This window comes from Apteryx mantelli, chromosome 2 (genome assembly GCF_036417845.1).
Source record: "Apteryx mantelli isolate bAptMan1 chromosome 2, bAptMan1.hap1, whole genome shotgun sequence".
NCBI classification, from domain to species: domain Eukaryota; kingdom Metazoa; phylum Chordata; class Aves; order Apterygiformes; family Apterygidae; genus Apteryx; species Apteryx mantelli.
Window position 1 is genome coordinate 167,274,977 of NC_089979.1, and position 23,583 is coordinate 167,298,559.

Below are 23,583 nucleotides of genomic sequence, written 5' to 3' on the forward strand. Positions count from 1 at the left end.
ATCACGGTTAAAGTTCGGTGGTGGCTAAAATCCTAGCTAGAAGGCAAGGATCCCAGACAAGTCTGGAGGACACTGTGGGCAGAAGACACAGAAAAGCAGAAGGAAAATGGGTAAAAACCCGGGAGGCACAAAGAGGCAGGGAGTGGGGAACTGAGAGTTTGGGGTAAAACAGAAGAGGAAGAGCTGTGGGTGGAGGCAAAAGCAGTGGGACGGCTGGGAGGAAAGGGGAAGGACAAGGCGAGAGGACAAAATCATCAGCTCCGGAGCTGGTTGCCCGCTTTGCCAAGGGTAACCGCACCGCCGTAGGCTCCGTTACGGTGGTGGCATCCTCCCCATCACCCATGTTGGCCACGGGTGTCCCCGTTCATCCCTTCACACTCCTCGTGCTCCTCTCCCAGCCTGAGAGGGGGGTGACCTACCTCGGCTTGACACGCCGGAGAGCTGCGTTGATGCACGTTCCCCGTTACTGAACACGTCAGCCCCACTGGGACGTCTCCAAAAACCCTCCTCCATCTGCAGCTGGCTGCTCCCCTGCTTGCAGCAGTGCTAAGGAAAACAGAGATACCTCCATCCTCCAGCCGAGAGCTTGGGGGTGAAATATTTGCCTGATGGTCCATGTGTGTCTGGTGGACTATTTGCCTGAGAAAGCTGGAGAAAGGAAAAAAAAAAAAAAAAAAGCTTCCCTGGAGCATAAAAAGGGTTAAAGAGAAAAGCAATTTTTGCCGAATTGGGGCTCCCGGGCGCTGCAGCCTAACGCAGTGGAGGCGTGCAGCCTGCGGCTCCCTGGGGAGCAGGGCTGGACGGGAAGGCAAGGGGACGGACCGTGCGTGTCCCAGCGTGCGGTGCCAGGCGCTGGCCCTCTAATCTGGGCAGGGTAACCAGCGACACACATGGTTCGTGGGAGGAAAATCCCCCGCCACCAGCACGGGCCAGAGGAGGGTGCAGGGGACGTGGAGTTGGGGCGGCTAAAATCCGAGCTAGCAAGGAAGGAGCCCAGAAAAGTCTGGAGGGTGAATGGGGAGCAGGAGAGACCGAAAAGCACAGGGAAAATGGGTAAAAGCACAAGGAAAATGGGTAAAAGCACAGGACATGGGGTGGGATGGGGGCTGCGGGGCGCAGAGCGAGGAGGAGGGCAGAGGGACATCAGCAGGGACTGGACACCCACAGAGGGGACCAAGCCTGCGCAGCGCGAGCGAGAGATCGGGGCTGGGAGGGAGCCAGGACTGGGAGGGCAGAGCTGGGTCAGTGGTTGATTTAAACCCTCCTCAACCCTGGGGAAGGTGAACCTGCGTTGCTTTGCCCTTGTACGGATTAGCAGTGCTCGCACAGCCAAAAGAACACTTATGGGGCACTGGGTTTTGGAGAACCTCAAAATGTTGGCGCTCTTTCCTCCTCTTGGCTTTCAAGACCGAATCAGTTCAGTTTTTAACCCCTCTTCCTCTCTCCTGAACTCACTGACAGCAGCATTTCCAATCTCTTAGTCTCTTTTATTCAGCCAGCAGCCCATAGCCTGGTGTTAAGGGCAGCAATCACAGAGTGAAATTCCCTGCCCCCTGTTTTTTTTCTTTTTCAAAAAGCAGGGCTCAATGCAGGTGCAGCTTTTAGCCTGGAAAAAGTAATTTAAGTTCCCGCAAAGCACACGCTGAAACCCATCAACCTCGCTCAGCAGCCCAGTCACTCCAACGTGACTGTAACGTACCTTTGCCCTGATTGTACCTGCCTTTTCCATGCTCAAAAACATCTGTCTTCAGTGAAAGGAAAGGCAGGTATAAGCGGCAGAGCTTTGCAGGGGAAGGGTAAATACTTGCCACCAATAGGGACTGAGGTTGTCAGCTGTGCCTCAGCTTATCAGCGACCAGATGTGAATAAAGAGCCTTCTCCTGCCCCAGGCCAGGTCAAAACCCCGGACGGGCGCAGAGCTCTCATGGCTCTCTGGGTAACTCTTCTTTGTTCCCTGGTAGCATCGCTGCTTGGTGGCCTCTACCTCCTGGGAGCGTTTCGAAGGAGGAGAGCCAATGAGCCCCCTCTGGACAAGGGTCACATCCCGTGGCTGGGTTACGCCCTGGATTTCAGAAAGGACAGTTCAGAGTTTCTAAAGAGGATGCAGAGAAAACACGGGGATATTTTCACAGTGCTACTCGGAGGCTATTACTTCACCTTCGTGATGGACCCCTTTTGCTTTGGCGCCATAGTGAAGGAATCGCGAGCCAAACTAGACTTTAAGAAGTTTGCATCCGAACTGGTCCGCCGGGTTTTTGGATACCAGTCCGTTGAAGCCAGCCACAAGATTATTCAGCTATCAAGCACGAAGCATCTGATGGGGGATGGACTCGTTGTCATGACACAAGCCATGATGGAGAACTTGCAGAAGCTGATGCTTTTCAAGATGAACTCAGGAGAGAGGGAGCGAACGTGGCAAGAGGACAGTCTCTTCAACTACTGCTACAACATCATCTTCAGAGCTGGGTACCTGGCTTTGTACGGCAGTGAGCCACACCAAGGGGCAGACAACAAGGAGAAAGCTAACGAGCACGATCGTGTTCACTCTGATGAGCTGTTCTATGAATTCCGGAAGTACGACCGCCTCTTCCCTCGCCTGGCCTATGCCGTGTTGCCTCCCAAAGACAAAATTGAAGCTGAGCGGCTCAAGAGGCTCTTCTGGAGCATGCTGTCTGTGAAGAAGAGCCGACAGAAGGACAACATCAGTGGGTGGGTAAGTGACCAAGAGCAGTCCCTGGCAGAAAACGGTGTTCCCGAGTACATGAGGGATCGTTTCATGTTTCTGCTCCTCTGGGCATCCCAAGGCAACACTGGCCCAGCTGCCTTCTGGCTCCTCTTCTATCTAATGAAACATCCAGAAGCTATGAAGGCTGTGAAGGAAGAAGTGGACAAAGTCTCCAGGGAGAGCGGCCAGGAAGTGAAGCCAGGTAGGCCACCAATTAACGTCACTAGGGACATGTTAAACCAGACCCCTCTTCTGGACAGTGCTCTGGAGGAGACCCTGCGGCTGGTTGCAGCCCCAATCCTTATCAGAGCCGTCCTGCAGGACATGACCCTTAAGACGAGCGACGGGACAGAGTATGCTCTCCGCAAAGGAGACAGGGTGGCTTTGTTCCCACATGCCTCTGTGCAGATGGACCCAGAAATCCATCCCGAGCCTCACCGATTTAAATATGACCGGTTCCTAAACCCAGATGGCACCAGGAAAGATTTCTACAAGAATGGGAAAAAGCTGAAGTATTTCAGCATGCCTTGGGGAGCAGGGATATCCATCTGTCCTGGGCGGTTCTTCGCGACCAATGAAATGAAACTGTTTGTGTTCTTGATGCTGACTTACTATGACTTGGAGCTGCTTGACGGAGAAGAGGAGATCCCGCCGATAGACAGCAGCCGCTGGGGATTTGGAACGATGCAGCCCATTCGTGACGTTCGCTTCAGATACCGGCCGCGCTTTTAATTTGAAAAGCCTCATTACGTTCGGCCTCCTGGCTTGTTTAGGAGCTGTTGGTGAAATAAACTGCACAAAACTCCTCCCACGGGTATCGGATCCGTGCAGAGCGCTTTCGTGAGAGCGAATGCTGGTATGACCTTGCTTGTTTAACAGTTATTGTGGCTTTTCTCTTTATTTCCATTGCACGTTTCACTGCTCTGTGTCTATGGTTATTGTATTGTTTTTACTTCAGTTTAGCCTTGGGACTGTGTTATTTTGTTATCAGACTCTTAACGATGTATTGAAATGAAATGAAGCAAGCAGAGATCCTAGCATATTTTCCACGTGAAGCATATCCGCGGCAGAATGGCATCAGCCCGCACGCTGGGGATTTGTCTCCCTCCTCCCCACTTTTCCCCTTGTCAATCCGAAACGTCTCACTGCGTTCAGAAAGGCACTGAAAGGTCGGAGAACAATAAATATGCTCTCTGCAGCTGCAAGGGTTTCATCGTGGGCTTAGAACTGTCTGGCCTGTCATCTCCTTTCGGCATCAGGTTAAAATGCATTCCCCTGAGGTCCCCAGACAGACGCCCCTCAGAGCAGAGGTAGGACCTACTGACCACAGACACCCCCACAACACACAACTGCTCACACCTAAGAAGAGGAGAGAGCTTGCTGGTCTCATTTGCTACATTACTGGGAGGCAAAGGGAGTTGCAAACATCAGTAATAACCTAAGGTACCATTTTCATGCATCTGCATGATTTAAGACGTGGATTTAAGCCTTTCCAGGGCTGCGAGCGGGTGCACGTTCAAGCCCAGTGTCTTGTGCACAGCTGCTGGGGATAAAAAGGGTATTTGCATCTGTGTGTGTGTGTTTGGATTCATCCCACCTGCTGTAACGCGGCTGGAGCGTGGCTACCTACAGCTGGGTTCGTTCCCCCACAGCACCGAACCAAATCACTGGTTCAGTCCAGCTCGTTGAACGTGCCCAGAAATGTCCGAGTCTGCAGGCTGGCCAGGAGCAGATCTGCCCTCCTGCGAGAGAAAAGAGAGTGTAGCTAAAATTAAATTTTATTTTATTTTCTCCAGGTCAAGGTTTTAACCAGCAGAGCTGGTCTTGAGCCCCATGGGCTGGTGGCATTGCCCAGAAGATGCTTCCTGGCAAGGGCTTCCCCCCTGCCAAACTCAGCCCCCGTTCTCTTGTCCTCTTGCCAGTCCCGCTTGGGGAAGGCGATGGCAAGGGCAGACACTGGGTTCATCCCAGGGCTCCGGGCCCTTGGGGACAGCGGGGGACACCAGGGTGCATCGACCCCGCTTCCCGTTGGCCCCTCTTTCCCCCAGCATGCTCCAGCAGCGGAGCAGCCCACAACGGCCGGAGGGGGCTGTGGCGGTCGGGGAGTGGTGGAGGAGAAGACAGGACTGGGGCAGGAGCGAGGACCATAACAACCTCGATCACCCGTGGGCTGCAGCCACAGCTACCTCTGGGCCACAAAACATCCCTGCTTTATGCACCTGTAACAGCCAGCCCAATAAAAGCTAAAACTTTGCCTTGCAAATATTGCTTTGCTTCTTCCCTTCCGCGGTCACAGCAGCTCTTACAAGAGTTAAAGCACAGCCTTGCCGGGGGACAGCAGACTGGTTTTACCCCGATGCTAACCTTGGACTTTGGCGATTACATATGACCGAGGAACCCAACTCAAACATTTTCAGGTGTGTCAAAACATCAAAGCCAAATTTGGCTTTATTCTCCGGAGGCCAGAGTTATGTTGTAACTGCATCTCGAGGGCAAACTACAGGCCTTATAGCGCTGGAAAATTCAGAGAGAAGTGGTCAAGCACCTGGGGCACCACTAGGATAAATAAAAATGCCCCGTTTCCCAGTAGAGTCAGGCCCTGAAGCTAATGCTGTTATCCAAAAAACTGGCCTGACGCTCTCGCAGCAATGAGCTGGCACCCATCCAGTTATGCCGAGCGAGGGGCAGAAAGCAGAGCCGTGCTTGCGAGGTGGCACTGGCGCAGAAGTTGGCTGGCTGCGATGCCTTCTGTCCCACCGCTGTCTTCGAGTATCGCTTAGTGGGTGCCCTTCCTTTGGCATTATCTTCAGGCTGTTGTGGAGGAAAGAGAGGAAAATTAGATAGGGAGAAGGAAAACACGTCCACGTAAGACAGGAGTGACGGCAAGAACCTCAGGGAGACTGGAAGCACCTTCTGGTCTTGATGGGGGTTCTTCAAACCCTCAGAGCTCCTGTACACCTGCCCCCGGGCGAAACAGGCAGACGTATCACGCCACCGTGGGCATCCAGCTGAGGCTGTTGTGCCGTTAGGTGACACGTCCCAAGCGCTCGAGCCAGCTCACCAACCTCTCCCACCACTCCACATCGCTCAGCCACCAGCGCTGGCTGCATCAAAGCCTTTGGTGACTGCTCCAGCCTCTCACTCACCAGGAGACACGTGCGGGAGCCCCATATGGGTCCTGGTTATGAAGGGAAGACGAAGTGACATCCCCACCTCAAGGCACGCTTTAGAGAGGATTTTTTGTGCAGCTGGCTTGCATGAGGGTCATAAATGGCTAGGGCCTGGTGCATACATGCCGGCATTACTTGCATGGCATAGGGTCTCCTCGCTTGGGTCGGGGTGAGTTGGACAGGTCCTGAGCAAACACGGACTGAGTTTGGGAAATGGAGGCAACATAATACGTTGCATTTTCCTTAGGCATATTCCCCGTGAGGGCACATTAGCAGTGCACGACTGGGCCTTCCCCTCCTGGCAGCTCCCTGGGGTAAGGCCGGGAGAGGTGACCCAGAGCTGGGCGATGACCTGAAGGACTCAGGGAGCTCCAACACCACAGCAACGTGGGAACTTTCAGATGGCCGCTTTAAAGAGAACCTTTTAAACGCTGTAAAGAGAACCACCCCGGTACCTTTGGCAGCAGTATCCAGAGCTAGTCTCTATTTCTAATGAGGCAGGAGCTTTTTCTGGGCCATTCAGAAGCTACATAGTGAGGGTGCAGTTTCGCACGCCCAAGGTCTCTGGCAGCAACACAGTACAACAATACTGTGGAAGGATATAAAAATAATGACAACGACAACGGTTCCGCAGAAAAATCTAGCTTTACTTCTTTGTCAGAACGGTTTATTTAGCATTAGTTAACAAAACAATATTGAGTCTATAAAAGACTTCAGACATGCTCAGGTGCATGCAAATGTGAGAAGCAAAAAATCACTTAATTGGAGTCATACAAGAAAGAGGAGCGTCAAAGCTCCAGGTGAGTTAATCGGCAATCCAAGTTTTACGCGTAGGCAGGTTGTCCCCCGACATTGAGCTTTCCAACCCAAAGTGCTCCAGCAAGAGTAAAGAACGAGGCTGTGCCAACGGAAACCTCCTTGAATTCGTAAAATAAGTTAAATCGGAAGGAATCCGGGGTTCTGAAAAGTTTAATGGGCCGGATCTCATAACAGTGCCCATCTCCCATAATGTCTCTGCCCCCCAGAGAATCGGGCATGGAGTCTGGCCCTGAAACCTTGGGTTTCTCTTCTTTCGTGCACCATGAAGGCAAGATAACTTTGACATTCAAAGCTTTACAGTCTAATCCGTGTCTGCTCTGCGCAGCACAGTGAAAGCTCCTCTAATCTCAGTTACTCTTTCTGTACTATACCAGAGGACTCGTAATGCTGTACGCTTTGGGTTTCGAACAGTATGGGGTTGAATGTGATGGAAAGCGCTGCCGCTGTTTAAACAGCGTCACTTCTACGCGACAGTATTAAACCGTAATACATCAGGAACCGATTTCCGGTTCTCCTCCCTCTCGACGCAGCCAGCTGCTGCTCTGAGAAAGCATCCTATCACACGCTGCTCCTAAGGAAAACTCAAGGAACTCAGCAGAACCAACAGATACATCCTTCACTTCACAGAAACGCAAAGGAACACAGAGGTTATAAGTACAAAGAAATTATACAGCTGATACCACCCATGGTAAAGGAAAGCAGTGCCTTTCAGCAGCTTCTGAAGAACAAAGAGGTACATGAAACTTGAGGATGCTTTGGATTTTTCTGAAGAATCAAAGCATACGGCATTTGCCCACGGCACTGCTTTCACGTCTCTGGATAGGTGTGCCTGTGCACCCCCCAGAAAACAGCCGCTGCGCTTCGAACTACCAAGGTCTCTTAGCCATAAATCTTCGGCGCATAACGAGGTCGTGGTCATTATTGCGTCTGATGCCTTTACTGCTGTGCAATTACATTTAAAGCCATCCTAAGCGAAAGCACCGTCTAACCCACTTTTCTCCAACGCACTGTTCACACGGCCTGCAAGCGTCTTTGATGTCCCCCCCTGAGACTCCAGGAATCTCAGCATCTAAAACCGAGGCTGACAGGAAGAGTGAAGTGTAAAGTTATCTGTGGCACGTTATTGTCTGTGGCCTGCAAAGGTGAGAACTGCACTACTACGTGATTGAGTGCAATTGCTGGTCAGTCCCAGCCCCAATTTCTCTTTGCTCGTGTCGGTAGAAGAGTTGCTGTACATGCTATGGCAGAGCGAGTACGTTCTATCCAGATACCACCTGGACCACACAGGTCAAAACAGGTTTCCTCTAGCCAGAGATCTTCAGTTCATTCAACAACACGGTTGCTGTGCTGAAAATTTATAACGCTCTAGGTAATTACCCTAGTAGAGGGCAGCTTTTAACGTGCAGGCATTTAGCAAAATGACCGTAACCATGTCATTGAGATTCCCTGGCTTTGCCACATCTCCCACAAGCCTGGGAACAGGCATTTGTCCTGTGGCCAAGCTCCTTCCACCCTGTCACACCACATGTGGAAATATCCTGCGGCAGGCTGAATGCACAGATCCGAAACAGTGCAACAGTGCGTTTTCTACGGGGAGCCAAGCAAGGCAGGGACTTCACAGCAGCAACCCACTCACACACTGCTTTCCAGGCTTGGCAGCTGCCTAACGGCCTCGGATGTGCTCAGAAAGGGCTTGCTGCACAGGCCCGTTTTAGCCTGCTTGTGAGGGAGGCCACACAACTAAAATTCTCCATCCGCCTCCTCTGGGAACTTCTTTCCTAGAGAAGCCCATACTCCAAGTCACAGCTTGGCAAAGCTGCTTTTTCACAGGTTTGCACATTTGCTCTTTAACACACTTCTAAGACAATGGATGCAGACAAAGAAAGACAGGGGAGGGGTTGCTTTAAGATCTCATGTGACAGGCAAGTCTACTTCAAGGTCTAGTGGGAGACTTCAAATGCCTGTCCAAAGAAAAGCAGAGCTTCATGGTTTTACAAACCATGAACATTGGGCGTTCATGGAGAACAGTAACTCTGCTCAAAGCCAAGCAAGCTATCGCCACTTGCAGGATTAGGAAAAGGAAGAGATGCAACTCATCAGTTACTGGAAAGCCCCCATCTACGCTAACACTGTCACACACATAACGCTTAATTACTCCTCCTGCAAAGGGAGGTACACTTTGCAGGGAGGTTCTTCTTCACAGCTAGAAGTATTCTCCTCTAGCTTGGGTGGCAAAGCCCTGTGTTTAAGCCAGGGTCAGGCCCTGTGAGGACAGTGCTGTCTGGCTGTGTACTTGGCCAGGCAAGCAACATGCTGAGCCCAGCCGCCCACGGATGCTGGCAGAGTCCCACCACTCCACCCTTTTGTCTGGTACTTGGCAAATACAAAGGATCACGGGGTAAGTCAGGTTGGAAGGGACCTCAGGAGCTCTCCAGTCCAATCTTTTGCTCAAAGCAGGGTCAGCTATCAGCTCAGACCAGGCTGCTCAGAGCTTTATCCGGTTGGGCCTTTCTGTCCAAAGCCCTTAGATACGCTGCTATTCACCATCAGCTCAAAAAGAGGCAGGTGCTACACTTCGTACTATTTCCCCTTGGTGAAGCTTTCTGATATTTACTCTGATTTCATCCTACAGTCTAATTATCACCTTCTCTAACTCCTCCTTGCCTCAGGGCTATTTTCTGATCATAACTGTTTATTGACTTCTTTTGGATTGCAGGCAGGTGAGAAAGCCCATCCGTCACTCAAACCTTGCTGCGGTTGTTACTGTGGGACGAGCAGCGCAGTAACATCTGAAAGGGTGTCTGGTGCCGCGTCCTGGGACAAGGGGCAGAAGTCTTTGTGTTCGCATGCGTGGAGTTTTCCTGACTTCAGGGAAGGATTTGCAAAGCTACTCGGGGATGGTAGCTAGTCCCATTCAGAACTGGCTAGACAAATCCGTCCTGGTTATTCCAGGAAGCTTGGAGCCAAGTGACACACATACTGTCAAGTTACCATCAGTCAGATGAGCCATACTAACAGTCCAGGCATTCATTCCTACCCTGTGGCAAATGCAAGAATTGGATTTGTTCACAGTTATGCTAAACTGCGTTCACAGAGAGCTAAATGCACAACTCCAGGCAGTTACCCTAACTCAGCTGATGCACAGTAACTTGACAGTATCCTTTAGTGCCAAACACTAAATGCAGAAGCGGGGAGGGAGACAATTCACCGGCGTCTTCTCATCTGCTTCACTGTGCAATCATCAGGCCGTACTTGGAGCACAGCAGGCCCCTTTTCTTTTCCCGTTCCATGAGGAAATTCCTCAATTTGGTGGTGGGAAAGGTAACCAGCGCTTGCTGTCTGTTGTCCAAACCTGTCTCTTGGAGCCATGGGCTCTGAAGGCACTCTGAGGCTGATGGCCTTCCCCCAGGACACAAAAATGTGAGAACATCAGTCAAGGAGCCATGCTGGGTGAGGAAGCTCCTAAGAAATGGAGAGAAAGAAGGGGCAATAACCAGGATCTGCATAAACTGTCCTGTTGGGAAAGGAGACACTGCCTTACCAGGGATTTGCACACAGCGTGCTCTGGAGAAACGACACTGCCCCTCCCGAGAGACCGGCATAGCACCGCGTGAGCTTCACTTTCCCCTTCCTGGTCGTTCTCAGGAATTCACAGGCTATGTCAGAGCTGATGGGGTAGTTGGCACTCAACCTAACCCAAAAGAACAACTAATCAGCATGAAAGGCCACTCCAGAGATGCTTCTGCTCCCAGGAATTCCCACCCAGCAGTGAGAGGAAGGTCATGCAGTGTTCTTCAGTGGGTTTTATGACTTTGGCTGCTTAGCCATTTGGTGTAATTCAAATTTTCCAGTTAAAGTTGGGGCTTTTGAAATGAAGTTGAGTGAGAAACACAAGCAGCTGCTGGGTCTACTTTTAGAATAAAGGAGCTATACAGGCAGCTCGTTGCTCCATCTGGAGACATCTCTGGGCCATGAGCATCCTGGCACGGGGCAGCCAGCTGCACACCCTCCATCACCCTTCTGTGGCATCGCCAAGGAGAAAAGACATAACTGAGGTTGAGGTATCCAAGTCAATGCATCACCCCTGGTTGATGACTCTGAAATTGCACTTTTAAAGTGACTACTGTGGCAGACTGACTTACATGATGAATGCTGTGATTCCAATGGACCAGAGGTCAGTCTGAGGGAGGGCTCCTTGCTCTGTCAGCAGTTCTGGAGCTAGAAAAGCAAATGCGAGTGAACCAAGCTCTGTTCCACACTCCAGCACTACGATCAGCACAAAAGCAGTAGGTACTTCGGTACTTTGCTACATTCCCCAAAGGATGGAGAAAAAAACCATCTAGCACAGGGAGGTGCTCGAGGTAGGACATCTCCATGGGTCATAAATGCAATGAAACTTTGAGATCATAAAACCAATGGGCACCTCTGAGCTCATTTCTAAGGGGCTTTGTTTTTTTGGGTTTCTTGCACCTCCTGATCTGGCTGGTTTACTACTTCCCATTTTATGTATCATGTACGTTTCCCACGGGGGATGCTGAGGGCCTGGTCTCCTCCTCACTGGTAAAAAACAGATGTCTCTTCTCTCCTATCAACCCCATGACACCAATGGGAATATGAGGGCTAGAGCATGAATATTCTTATGGATATAGCATATGTTCACAAGGGGTTCTGTGGCTTTCAGGGACATCCCTGATGTCAGCTTTGTGGTTTGCCAGTCGAGTCTCAGGCCTGGGTATGCCAGGCTGTCTGTGGTTCCTCCTGAGCCCTACATACGGCAGCCAGGCAAAGCGAGGACGGTGGCACTACACCCATCAACTCAGGGCACATGGATTGCAGTCAGAGTGGTGCTGGCCATGACCTCTGGCTGTGTTCCCCATGGTCAGCAAGTGACAAAGCTGTCACCGCCAGCCATTCCTGCAGACACAGACTTTTATCAGAAGGCAGCACCAGGGAGACCTTGCTTGCTGGGACCGGCTGTAAACTGTCACCGTGGCCAACTGCCCAGTCTGACTCTATTTACCATGGACTGCATAAAGGCCAAGGTTGCTCTGACTCAACTCTGTACTTACCCATGGTTTCAACATAGTCCATGCACTTGTCCATGGTAATAACTTTGTCTTGTGTGTAGAACTGTGCATTGCCAAAGTCCAGGAGTTTCAGCAGGTTGGGCTCAGTGATGATCATGTTTTCAGACCTGAGATCCAAGTGCAGGATGCTGTGGGCATGGAGGTACTCAACCGCACTGAGGATCTGCCACAGGTAATCTCGGACCTCCACTTCTGAGTAGAAGGGCCTGGTAGAAGAAAGGGGATAGAAACCAGAGGTGTCCTATTTGCATGCTCAAGAGCTCTACTCTCCACTCACTGTCATCCTCCCCTGGAAGTCTAATCCCATGAGGTCCTTGCAAGCCCAGCAAAAGCAACTCTACTCATTTTAGGGAATCTACTACATATGGAGAGGCTGGTCCCTCTTTTGAGTCTGGTTTATGGATGCAAGAGGTTCAGAGGCTTGTGTGAACAGCACTACAGAGAAAGCAGTGGTGGTGCAGAGATAAAAATGCAGATTCGATGCCCACCATTCCCACTCCTTTAATCAGAGGATTTCAGCAGATTTGTTTGCAGCCATCATGAGAAACGATCTGGAGGGGAAATAAGGCTTCCTGAGCCACAGTAATCTCCTTGTTATGGGAGAGAGAGTTTCATATCAACTACTGTACGATGCTTTCAACCTCTAAACTGGATGACCCTGAATTGTCCTCTGCCCCAACCAGGCAGGGAAGTTAAGCACCTTCTTGTGTCATAAGAAGTCGCAGAACAAATGCACTACAAATCTAGCAATGACAGCCCACTGGAACAGATGGAAAGAGATAATCGAAGATGACAAATGAAAACAACAGCTGTTTTGCTGCCGACACCAGCCCCGACCAGAAAGCCTTCCCTCCAGGAGTTCCTCCATGTGTTATTACCGGAGCGCCAAAGAATGGAGTAGTTCTGGTCCCACGCACATCTCCTGGATCAACACCAAGTGCCGTGGGCTGACATAGGCTCCCTTCAGCTGAGCTATGTTTGTGTGATGAAGCTTCCTCAGGACTTGGTACTCCAGGAGCACAGCCTGTTTGTCTTCTTGCCAGTAAGGGATGATTTTAGCAGCTAATGTCTTGCCGCTTACTTTTTCCCTGCACTGTCGGACGATGCTGAAACGCCCCCTGGTACAAAGGAACACAAAGGCAAGTTAAACTTCTGCTATTTCTGGAAGAGCCAGGAGCTTCTGTATTTTAAAGTCAACAGGATCCCACTGCATATTTTTCATCCATGCCCTATGCTGGGTTATCGCAACTATTGTCACAGTCGGCACTTCCTTCCTCTGCCTCTAAATTGTACAGCCACTTTATATTGCAGGAGTGAATCCTAGTAAACCACAACAAAGATTGCTCAGCCAATGATCTCAGGTTTCTATGTCCAATGTCATTGCTGCTGGAGGCGTTTTCATCAAAATACCATACTAGTAGTTGAGCAGGGCTTTTATAAAAGTCACTTTTCTAAGTTCTAGCTACATGAAGCATTTCACTCTGGTTAGTTGAGCACTCAGTTAAGTTACCTACCTTTTGATCTCTGTTTGGAAGGCATAGGTTTGGTAGGTTGGGAAAGGTTTGGACGGTGCTATTATTTCACTCTCTTCTTCAGTAGCAGTTGATGGGAAGTCCTGCATTGTAGCATGAAACTCTGCAGATAAAAAAATGATGTGGATTACACAGCAAAACACCTCTGTGTGGAAACTACAGCCTCTCTGAGCCATCCTCCACTATCTCTTTATGAACAAAGATAACTACAATAGCAGAGCTTTCTCCAGGCAAGTTTGCATGTGGTCTCCCACTTGTGACACCAAATCCTATTTTAATGCAAACAAATCCTGGACTGACCACACAGCAGTTCCCTGGTGTCATCACTCCAGACCGTATGAGACTGACTGTTGTGTCCTATGACTATGATATCAAACCTTTCATTGCAATTGCTGACTATTGATTCAGCTACTGGTTCTCGTCTTCTCACATAACCAGTCATCAGTGCATGATAAGATGCTGCCAAAGGAACAGAAATTTGTTTCAGCTGGGCATTTCAGGGCATCAGCTGAAACAAGTTGCTCTGGTCCTGGCATGCAATTCTATCTGAGTGCTCCCTGGAAATATTAAAACATTCCCTGACACGTTAAAGCATCTGTTTGGAAATGCTGGACACATTCGCAAAAAGGAATTTGACAATAGGTGCCTTGGAGGCAGACATGTATTATTAGATTAATGCCTCAGTAACAAGTTTCTTGTCCCAGGCCTGTTTCCTCATGATCTCACCTCAAAACAGAGTGGTATCCAAAGGCCTAGCAAGCATATTATCTTCAGTGCGTGATCTACAGTTTCTAGATGCCTTACACAGATATTCTGCTAATTCTGTCCAGAATTAGGAAAGAATTTACTTGTGAATAAGACAGCCAAAGAGGCCGAGGTCTCAAAACACCCTGAGCCAAGTGGAACTGGTCTTGATTCGCTCCCCCTTGACTTCTGAAGCTGTATTTAAAAAGGTGCAATTGTCTTGATGCAGCAAAAGCAAAATGCTTTCCAATAACCAAGTAGCTTACCCATTTCATCTTGCTCACTGATCTTCACTTTGCCAGATGGGTCGCTGTAAGGGCCCATTCCTGCTTTACTGATGCAGGCAATCCTGAAGCAGTAAACGAACCCCCTGGAGAGATTATTTGCGTAGTAGCAGCAGTCAGCAATGTCCGTAGCAAGGGTCTTCCACTCCCCATCTTGGCCAAGGGAAGAGGGAAAGAGGTTAGGACGGTCATGCCACTCTTTCTTTGCGTCAACTTTATTCACGTGCCAGAAATATGGAAAAGCAGTGCAATCTTTAAGTGAAGGAAAACGTGTGTTATGGCCCTCTTCTGCAGATGTTTTAACTAGCTGTGCATGTGGCAACCTCCTCTCTTCTGAAGCCAGCTGTTTTATATTTAATCAGTCCAAGGTGTGGCAATGTTGTCACAGAGGAATGATGCAACTTGCTTGTACAGTTTCTGTTTCTCTAATTCATACCACCAACCTCAAGTGCAAACATACATGAAGAACTCCAGACAAAACCCTGACAAAAAGCATTGTATTTTCCCTTTGGTCCTATCTTGAATCCTGTTGAAACCATGAAGTGCAGGATTTCACAAAAGAACCATCCATTAACATCCTCCTAGGAAACCCAGTATTTGAAACCAGGGCCAAGCTCACTCCACTTTTATGAAGCTCAAGTGATTTCTCAAGAAAATAAAATTGACGGTTTGTCCTGGAGTCATTACCCATGGGACTAAGGTGGGAGCTGGAAAATCCCTGCAAACATTTCACTCGCTGCTGTGTCCCGCACGTTGACATTGGCACCGTGCTCAAGGCTGAACTCAAACTTCCTGACCACGACTGAGGTGAAGCCCATGCTTTCATTCAAATAAACACTGAAAATAACAGAGTATCTCAAGCCGTAACACAGGCAATATTTCACCACCCACAACAAAGGTGTCAAGGACTCAGCTGGGTACTAATTGAATTATGGTGTGTGCACGTGTAAGAAGGAGCAGCCATGGCTCAGAATCAGAGACGTGCCTGCGGAGGCAGTGCGTAAAAACCTATTGTCAGATAAAGGACAAGAGAATGAATTGTTTTCTGTTTATCTTAATCCGCCTGCATATGGAAAAGCACGACTTTGCACGTTCCTGCCAAATACACAGAATGTGAGTGAAGATAGCAGATGCTGTTTCTTGTTTTTTCTTCCTAATAGGAACATCTTGCCCAAAGTCTTGCCTGTGTTGTTTCAGTTATTTCAAAAGAAGTAACAATAAAGAAGGCTGTGTTGGAGGAAAAGCATCTGACATCAAGCACAGAGTAAACAGGCAGAAAGCTTCTGCCCATGCTCATGTTAATCGAGAATGAGGTGCATGTCTGTTAGGAGAATTAAAAGAAACAACATGGAACCATTCAATCCAAATGACTGTGTATGCAGGACTGCAATAGAAAGGACTATTAGTAGCGGTATTCATAATAAGCACTGCAAAAGCAGTCCCATGAGAGAGAACAGGCTTAGGGCTTTGAATCAAAGTTCATGGAATTAAGTGCAAAAACATCCACTGACTTCAGCAGATTCTGGAGCAAGCCTTGGAAGAGAGCATCAAAAGGATGGCACGCAGTCTTGCCGAACTTTTGTCATCTTGTCCTGGCTGTTCACCCTAAACTTTCTTTGTAGTCAATGGAGAAAGAACGTATGTCTATTTAGTAGAGGGTGATTGCTTTCTTGAGATGCCATCTTTCTCCACTGACTGCAAAGAAAACCCAGGTAAAGGATGATAGTGACTGCTAATCACTGCTGCTGGGTGCTATTATGTATAATGCTGTCGTAACTGCAATTTGAGAGGATTACTCAGGACTACGTGTTTGGCACCACCTGTGCAACCATGCGTATTCTTGCACGGACAGTTCACTTTTTGGTCACCGTTTCCATGAGACCTACTTTGATTCACACCTTAGCAAAGCCTTTTAAGTATATGTATAAGTATCCATATTGCATGCAGGGCTAGCCAGCACAGCATCGAACTTTTACGTGGCATGGCAGTATGATTTTCATTCCTAACTCTAAACTAGAATGCTAAAATGAGGAATAGTTGTTTCTCAGAAAAAAAAAAAAAATACCCAGCTGGTGGAGAGATCATACAGACTGAGATGTTCTCTGTAAGGCATAAGGCTCCACTTTACCTTCGCTCTTGCACTGCAGAGTGTAGAGGACGGGGGTGTTGGTTTCCACAGGTTTCCAGACCACCTGCACTCCATCCTTGTAGACCTCCACGATGTCAGGGGGTGGAGGGCTTGGAGGAACTTCTGTCGAGAGGAGGCACGAAAATGACTGTTATCTATAGCACTGCTGTGACATATTCCTGCACACCCGGCATTTTTTGTTACAGATAATCTATTTCTAAAAAATGATTCCTATTGGAACAGTAACTTAACTGTGCCTAGTTTAAACACAGCAAAGATTTTAAAACCTGGTTCTAACTGCAGTGTTACTTGACTGGCTCTGAATCTAGGAGAGAGACTAAAAAGTGGAAAAGAGGGAATGAACACAGTGCAAAATGTGCCCTGCTACCAAACGGCAAGGGCTGTGGATGTGGACTAGAGCAGGCAAAGGAGAAACTTTCCCCTGAACCTATCTACAGAAAGCTCAGGTGAGATACCCTACTCCCAAGTGCATGGAAGGGAGTCACGTTTTTCCAGGGCCAGAAGTACTGTTGTTTTCCAAACCTGGGGCAACCTTCAGCTTCCAAACCTGCTTGCCAGACTGAACTAGGTCTGCTAACTCTGTTAACCTTCAGCATCTATCTTGCTGTGCCTGCCCCTGAATGCCAGCTGCATTAGCTATCACAGTGGTCCTCTTGTTTAAAATCCACTCTGCTTCTGACTGTCAAGTCCCAAGGTCTCCTGATTTCACTTGGGTTCTCACAGCTAGCACAGGGGGGAAAACCAAGGAACAAATCCTCAAGAGTTGACCAATTCTGCATACACCACTTACCACAAGCAGAAAAAAAAAAAAAATCTAGCTACTTCCTCTCTTACCAGCTTTTCTTATGATGCAAGAGGTGGATGCTGAGCCCAGGGAGTTGGTGGCCACACAGGTGTAAATACCAAAATCATCAGCATTAACAGAGAGAATAGTTAACAGCTGGAAGTTTTTGAGTGTGGCTGAGATGAGGATCCGACTGCTGCTGTGGATGGGTATCCCATCTGAAAGGCAGAGGATATGAAAATTAAGAACCGTGCAAATTTATACTGAGGAGGCTGAAACGTTTTCCTGCGTTCAGCCGCCCTCGTCCCAGCCTACCCCGGAGGCTAGGACCTCTCTAAAGGAGTGTCAAAGTCACCTCTGAACCAGTTGATGTGCAGGGAGGAGTGAGCCGCCGTCCGGCACGACAGAGTTACGCACTGTCCTACGGCAGTAGCCTGGTCTATGAGCTCTTCAACAAATGAAGGTGCTGCAAAGAAGAGGAGCAGCAGCTATTCAGAGAGGCCAGCAGAGCTATGTTGATAATAGTTACATGCAAAACATCAAAAAACATTTTTGACCAGTCTGAGGACATTTTGTTCATGCTCTGGCATTCATTTGACCACTGTTTTCTCGAGAATCCCCTGGACATTTAACATATGGGCTCCGTTTAAATAAAGAAGGCCCCTTCAGTCCCATGTACACAGCATGACTGCCCATACACTATGACCAAGACGGCTCTCTCTCTGATGTCCCAAACTTTCCTGCGGACACTAGGCACCACGCTCTTCCTCTGGGAATTTTATTGCTCACTATGTATTTAACTGTTTTTGGACAGTAGGGCAGATTTGACCCTTGAAAGGCACTTGAGGAACATCTGCATTGCACAGCCCTGCTGGTACAGCAAAGGCAGCAGAGTTCCTCAGAGGAGATATATGCCACAGCAGGAGTTTTCTACTGGCCTAGCTTATATATGTGGGCAAAACTGAGTGATGACAGCCCAAGGATGAGGGGATCAGACCAAGACAACACAGGAAGAGAGAGGAGGAGGGAAAAGCTGGAGGTGGAAGGAGAAAACAGCCCTAGAGCATGAAATCTGCTGTGTCCATGGCAAAGGGAGACTTCAGGGTTTCTTCTGTGTCTCTGTGGTGCTGTTAATCCACAGTGCCCAGGATTAATTGCCATCTTCGCACACCTGCCCTTCCCAGGGCTTGTCGGGGCTCTGGCCGAATACTGCTTGAATAAAGGGAATGCGAGTGAGACTGCAGGAACAGGGTCGAGGCAGTGGCTGGAAATGCCCACGATCCCTGACTAGTTGGAGAGACAGACCTCGGAGGAAAAGCCAGCACTGAGCAGCCACATCTGAGGGGGGCTGCCCCCACATTGCTCACTTCACAGCTCTGTCTCCTGCAACAGCTTGTTTGGCCCTTACACGTGCACACGGGACTGGAGCCTAGGAAACTCCCCAATATCAGCTTCACTATTCCCTCTTCTGCTGTCTGGTGTTTGGACACTCCACTTCTTCTCTTTATAGCGTACAAGTCGAGTTTAGTCCTCTGCAGTAGCTTCCTAGAATGGCTCCAATTTGCAAGCATGGCCACAAGAAGAGTTTTAGCAGGGACACTAGTAATGATATAAACAGAGGAGTCTGGCTCGCTTTGTACGGGTTGGTCCAGGACTATCTCAGGACAGCTATGCAGATCCATCCTTAGCTACTGGCCTCAAGCTGCGCAGCTGTATTCATAGTGATATCTCATGATAAAATTAGCTGATGACTTAGGCAATGAAGAATACCTTTCTCCTTTGGCATGAGGCTTGATAACTTGAATGAAGAGAGTCCTGGTTTCCTCTTCAAAGATCCTTCAGCTCCTGTTAATGGTTCTTTTTCTACTGCTTCACTTCCCAGCACACCAATCTCTGTTACAAAGAAAGGAAAAGAAGTTATTCAAGTCCACTATTCTCCCCGTGGCATACATTTACAGCAAACAGTTCTGCACTTCACATATAAATATTTCGGCAGTCACAGGCCTCCTTATTAATGAGCCTTTAGTCAACACAAAAAGTTGTGACAGCTTTTACAAACAGAACGATGTAACGGGAGAACAGGGCATATCCAGGGGAGGCAGAGAAGTAAGGACAGATTGTATTGTCCAGACCTGAATACCATTAACTTAGGTATACATCCTGCGGTAATTTCACCGACTTCACCCAGTCTCTTTAGCTTTAAAGATTTGTCATTAAGGCCGTAGTCAGACGACAACAGCAGAAGTAACTGCAGTGTTTTATCTCCCAACCTTCGCACGTTGCTGCTCTTCTGTCAGTGGGGTAGAAGCTGGGACATTGTGTCATCCAGCCCTGCTCTGCTTTTGTGCGAATTAAGGCAGGTGAATTCAAGCCGCTTCCATGAGCTCTCAGCTGACTTTGCCCTGAAGAGGGGCAGTAACAGGGAGCTAGGGGACAGCCTGAGGACAGCTGATTTCCAAACCTGCCACTGCCAGTTTTGCAGTTACTGTCTAGCCAGGGCCTCAGATACGCTGCAGAAAACGTAAAAGACAGGTTTAGCGGAGCCCAGTTATACCAGCAGATCTATGAAGGTACAAAATGAAATATTTACCTTCCTCTGTCTCTTGCTCAGCAGCTGTCTTTCCTTTCAGCATTCTTGAAATATGGGCAACAGAAGCTTTAACTTTCTTCTTCAGACTTTGCTCCACTGACCGCTCTGCTGAATGAGATCTGCCGTAGGGTTTAAAGAGTCCTGGCTTGCTGTAGGAGCTTTTCTGCTTACCGCTCGGCTCCTTTTGGGAGCTGTACATTTCCTTATGACTCTCTGACCCTTTCCCCATGGCTAAGAGGTTAGTTGCCTTTGAATTCTCAGATAGTTTCAAATGGTTTTGCTTGTTCCTCTCGTCTGCCTCTTCTCTGATGCACAGTCTTTTATCCTGATGCAAATGTCCTGCAGGAGGTGACCTTGCCCTTTCACTAAAAGGTATAAATCGCCTGCCAGTTGCTTTGGGTGGAGGCTTCCTAAAGTTCATAAATTCAAATGGAAAATAGACAATGTCATACAAATCCGAGAAATTCAAATAGGCGGGCTCTACCTCTGATATGTCAAGTTTTGGAGTTCCACTGCCAAGACTGGGTGCTTCATCTGACAGATCTTTGATTTTCACTAAAGACACTTCTGGCTGTTTACCAGTGTCTTTGTTCACGGACACTTGACTGGCTTTTTTTCCAGAATCCAAGCTATCAGTCTGGGAAATGCTTACTTGTTCAGAACTGGGGCTTTCAAACGCTAAGTCCTCCAGATGCTCACATTCATGAGGAGCCATTTGTGTTTCCTGTCCTTTCAGTAAATCTGACTCCTCATGCACAGCAAGGTAGGGTTCTGTGATATCATCCAGCTCAGAGACTTCTCCTCCTCTACTGCTTTGACCAGAAGGAAAGGCACTTTCCATGGGTGCTTGGCCACCAGGCTCTTTGTAGAACATTTCTGTGGGAGAAGAGATGTGCTTTCTGCATTCCTCCTGAGCAGAAACTGACTCTGCCCAAACATCCATCTCTTCAGACAGCGAAACCATTTCATCCACTAAGCCCTCCAGGGCAGCAGACTCCTCATCACTGTAAAAAGAAGACCTGTGATGTGAGAGCTCCTGACTTTGATTCCCACGGAGCAACGGTGGGACAGGTTTTCTAGCATCAGAGCTTCCACTCCCTGAAGCAGCACCTCTTCCCTCACCATAAACCTTTGGGTGTTCCTCATGTTCTTGCTCATAGACTGAAGTTGGGGCACCTTCTGGCTGCGAAGCAGTTAAAATACCTGGATGCATGCCCTCCAGAGCAGCAGAAGCTTTGCCACTGTGATATGCAGCCTTGTGCTGCTCATATGCCTGACCTTCGGTCTTGGAGAAAGAAGCAGGCATAGGCTGCCCAGCAGTTGGGCTTCCACTTCCTGAGACAACAGATCTCACCTCACTACGAAGTGCTAGCTGTGGATGTTCTTGCTTTTCACTCTCACACACTGAAGGGAGGCGAATATCTTGTGGTGAAACAGTTGCAGCTGGGGGTCTGCCCTCCAGAACAGCAGGCACCGTGCCACTGCTCCGAGAAGCCTTCCAGTGTACAGCTCCCTTGATTTCAGCCTCATGGACCAAAACGGGAACAGCCTCTGCAAGGGCTGAACCTTCGCCCTTCAGAGCAGCAAGCCTCTCCTTGCTATAAGCCGGCCGTTTCCTTGCTGCTTGGTGTGCTCTGTCGGAGATGGAAGTTGGCGTTGGTTTCGGTGGTGGGACTTCCAGGACGACGGGACTCTTTCCCTTCAGAGCTGCTGATGCTGTGCCTACATGAACAGAGGGCCTTTTGTGCACTTGGCCTTCACCATCACTGTCTGATACTGGAGCAATCCCTGCAATCCCTGGTCCTTCATCCTCCAAGACAGCAGATCTCACATCTTTATAGGTCTTCAGCTTCTGGTGAGTATCTTTGGCAGCTGTTTGCAGAGCGGTTCGGAAACCTGGCTCTTTGCTCTCCAAGACAGGAGTTGCTGGAACGCTTTGATCAAAAAGTTCCCGACTTTTGTCCTTACATACTGGAGGTGAATCTGTTTCTGTCTGTGGGCTTGTTAAAACAGCAGGCCTATCGTGCTCCATGAGATGAGACTTAGCGTCACTGTGAGCAGAAGGCTTCTGAAGTGAATGCTGCTGGCTTTTGTCTTTACAGGGTGGAATTGAAGCAGTCCTTTTAATAAGGAAGCTTTCACCTTTTAGATCAGGATGGCTGTCAGTGCTGTCAGCAGAGGGCTTTGACTCCTGTTGCAGATACACTTCTCCCTTACTTGTGGGGGCTGACTTGGAGGTGGTCGCTGACTGTGGAAGAGCTGAAATGGACTGCTCGCCCCCCTGAAGAGCTGTCTCAGAAGCACTCCCAGGGAGAGATTTAGCCTGAATGCCTTCATGCTTTTGAACTGAGGATGCGGGTATATCTGATCGCTGAGCAGTCAGAATGGGGCTTTTGCCTTCTAAATCATCAGCTTCCTCCTCCATGTGAGCAGCTTTTGACTTCTTAAGTAAATGCTTCCTATTCTCACTCCTATGAGGTGATACTGGAAGTCTCTCTAACCTTTGCACAGTAACAGCTGGGCATCCATTACCCTCACATTGCATGGAAGCAGAGAGTTGTTCTTCTGAACAATCCCTTCTGGTTCTGCTAGCATCCTCTTGCTTTGAAATATCTACAGAACATCCCTTGCCCGGCTCAGCGGAAATGTCGCAGTGGTGACTGCCTTCAGGGCAACTTTCCTGTGATATTGTATCATAGTCTTCTTCCAAAATTTCTTGTTCCAACACTGACCTTGAGGCCCTCAGCCTGTAATCATCCAGTGAACGGCTTCGGCTAGAACCAGCAATGGCAGGATGCGGTGGTTTCCTTGCAGTGTCAAATGAAGCTGATTTGGTCAAGGGACCAAGGAGACTTTCCCTGTGCCCTCCATCATCAGACTTGCTTTCTTCTTCTTCTTCCAGCTCAAACTGTTCTAGAAGGGGTTCACGGAGACCACTGAGGGGCACTTTTGAATATCCAGCTTTCCGGAAAGTCCTCCTGGCTCTGTCCAAGTGCCTTCTGAGCTCTCTGCCCGGAGAGGAAGAGCCCCGTGCAGGAAGCTCAGCTGCTTGGCTGTAGAAAGTGCTTTTAATGACACTCTCTCTAGCAACACATATAGGTGGTTTTTCTGTCCCATCCCCAACCTTTTCAGTTTTGTCCTTATCAGATAAAAATGTGTCTGTTTTTTCTTTCTGATGTAGATCCAATGTGTCATCTACGGAAATCGTCACTGACGAAGGTTCAGCTGCATTGCTTTTTGGGGACTGCTCTGCTCCTTCATCTCGAATTTTGGGATGGAGTTCCTCCTCTTTCTGTCCTGCGGTACTTGCCATGAGCTCTTTGTTTTCCGTAGGTGATTTGTCCCCCACCTCACTCTTCACTGAAGCATACTTCCTCCTCATGGGTTTTACTGGAGGCACCAAGATTTTGGAGTGCTTCTCTTCACTTGCATGTTTTGGAGGTTCCTGGCTGCTTGGTGCATCAAAGATGGACAAGTGCAGTTCAGGGGTAGAGCCGAAGTGTCTCTTCTTGGGGAAGTGTGAGTTCTCATTGTCTGAAGAGGAACCGCTGGTACTGGAGGAAGTGCTTTCTTCAATAAGATGTCGGGAGATGGCCAGGGAGGTGTTGTCGTGAGTCCTTTCTAGGATTTCTGGAATGGATCGCATTACCAGGATGGATTTATAGCACATCAGAGACCGCTGAAAAAGCACAACGAAAT

The 23,583-nt window shown here is 48.9% G+C and overlaps 2 protein-coding genes across 2 annotated transcripts in view; one reads left to right on the plus strand and one right to left on the minus strand.

Moving 5' to 3' along the window:
* Window positions 1-1,861: 1,861 nt before the first annotated feature.
* LOC136991418 (5-beta-cholestane-3-alpha,7-alpha-diol 12-alpha-hydroxylase-like) lies at window positions 1,862-3,457 on the plus strand. Its single transcript, XM_067292543.1, has one exon. It carries the CDS (start codon window positions 1,925-1,927, stop codon window positions 3,455-3,457), a length of 1,533 nt encoding a protein of 510 aa, XP_067148644.1. The 5' UTR covers window positions 1,862-1,924.
* A 5,682-nt stretch (window positions 3,458-9,139) lies between these two features.
* Window positions 9,140-23,583, minus strand: part of LOC136991340 (obscurin-like) — a 176,250-nt gene continuing 161,806 nt past the window's right edge. Inside the window, 12 exon segments of the mRNA XM_067292206.1 lie at window positions 9,140-10,120; window positions 10,257-10,405; window positions 10,857-10,932; window positions 11,784-12,007; window positions 12,680-12,919; window positions 13,316-13,436; window positions 14,344-14,514; window positions 16,490-16,612; window positions 17,345-17,512; window positions 17,650-17,760; window positions 19,065-19,187; window positions 19,885-23,563. Coding sequence (XP_067148307.1) covers window positions 9,942-10,120; window positions 10,257-10,405; window positions 10,857-10,932; window positions 11,784-12,007; window positions 12,680-12,919; window positions 13,316-13,436; window positions 14,344-14,514; window positions 16,490-16,612; window positions 17,345-17,512; window positions 17,650-17,760; window positions 19,065-19,187; window positions 19,885-23,563 — 5,364 coding nt within the window. The 3' untranslated portion in view covers window positions 9,140-9,941.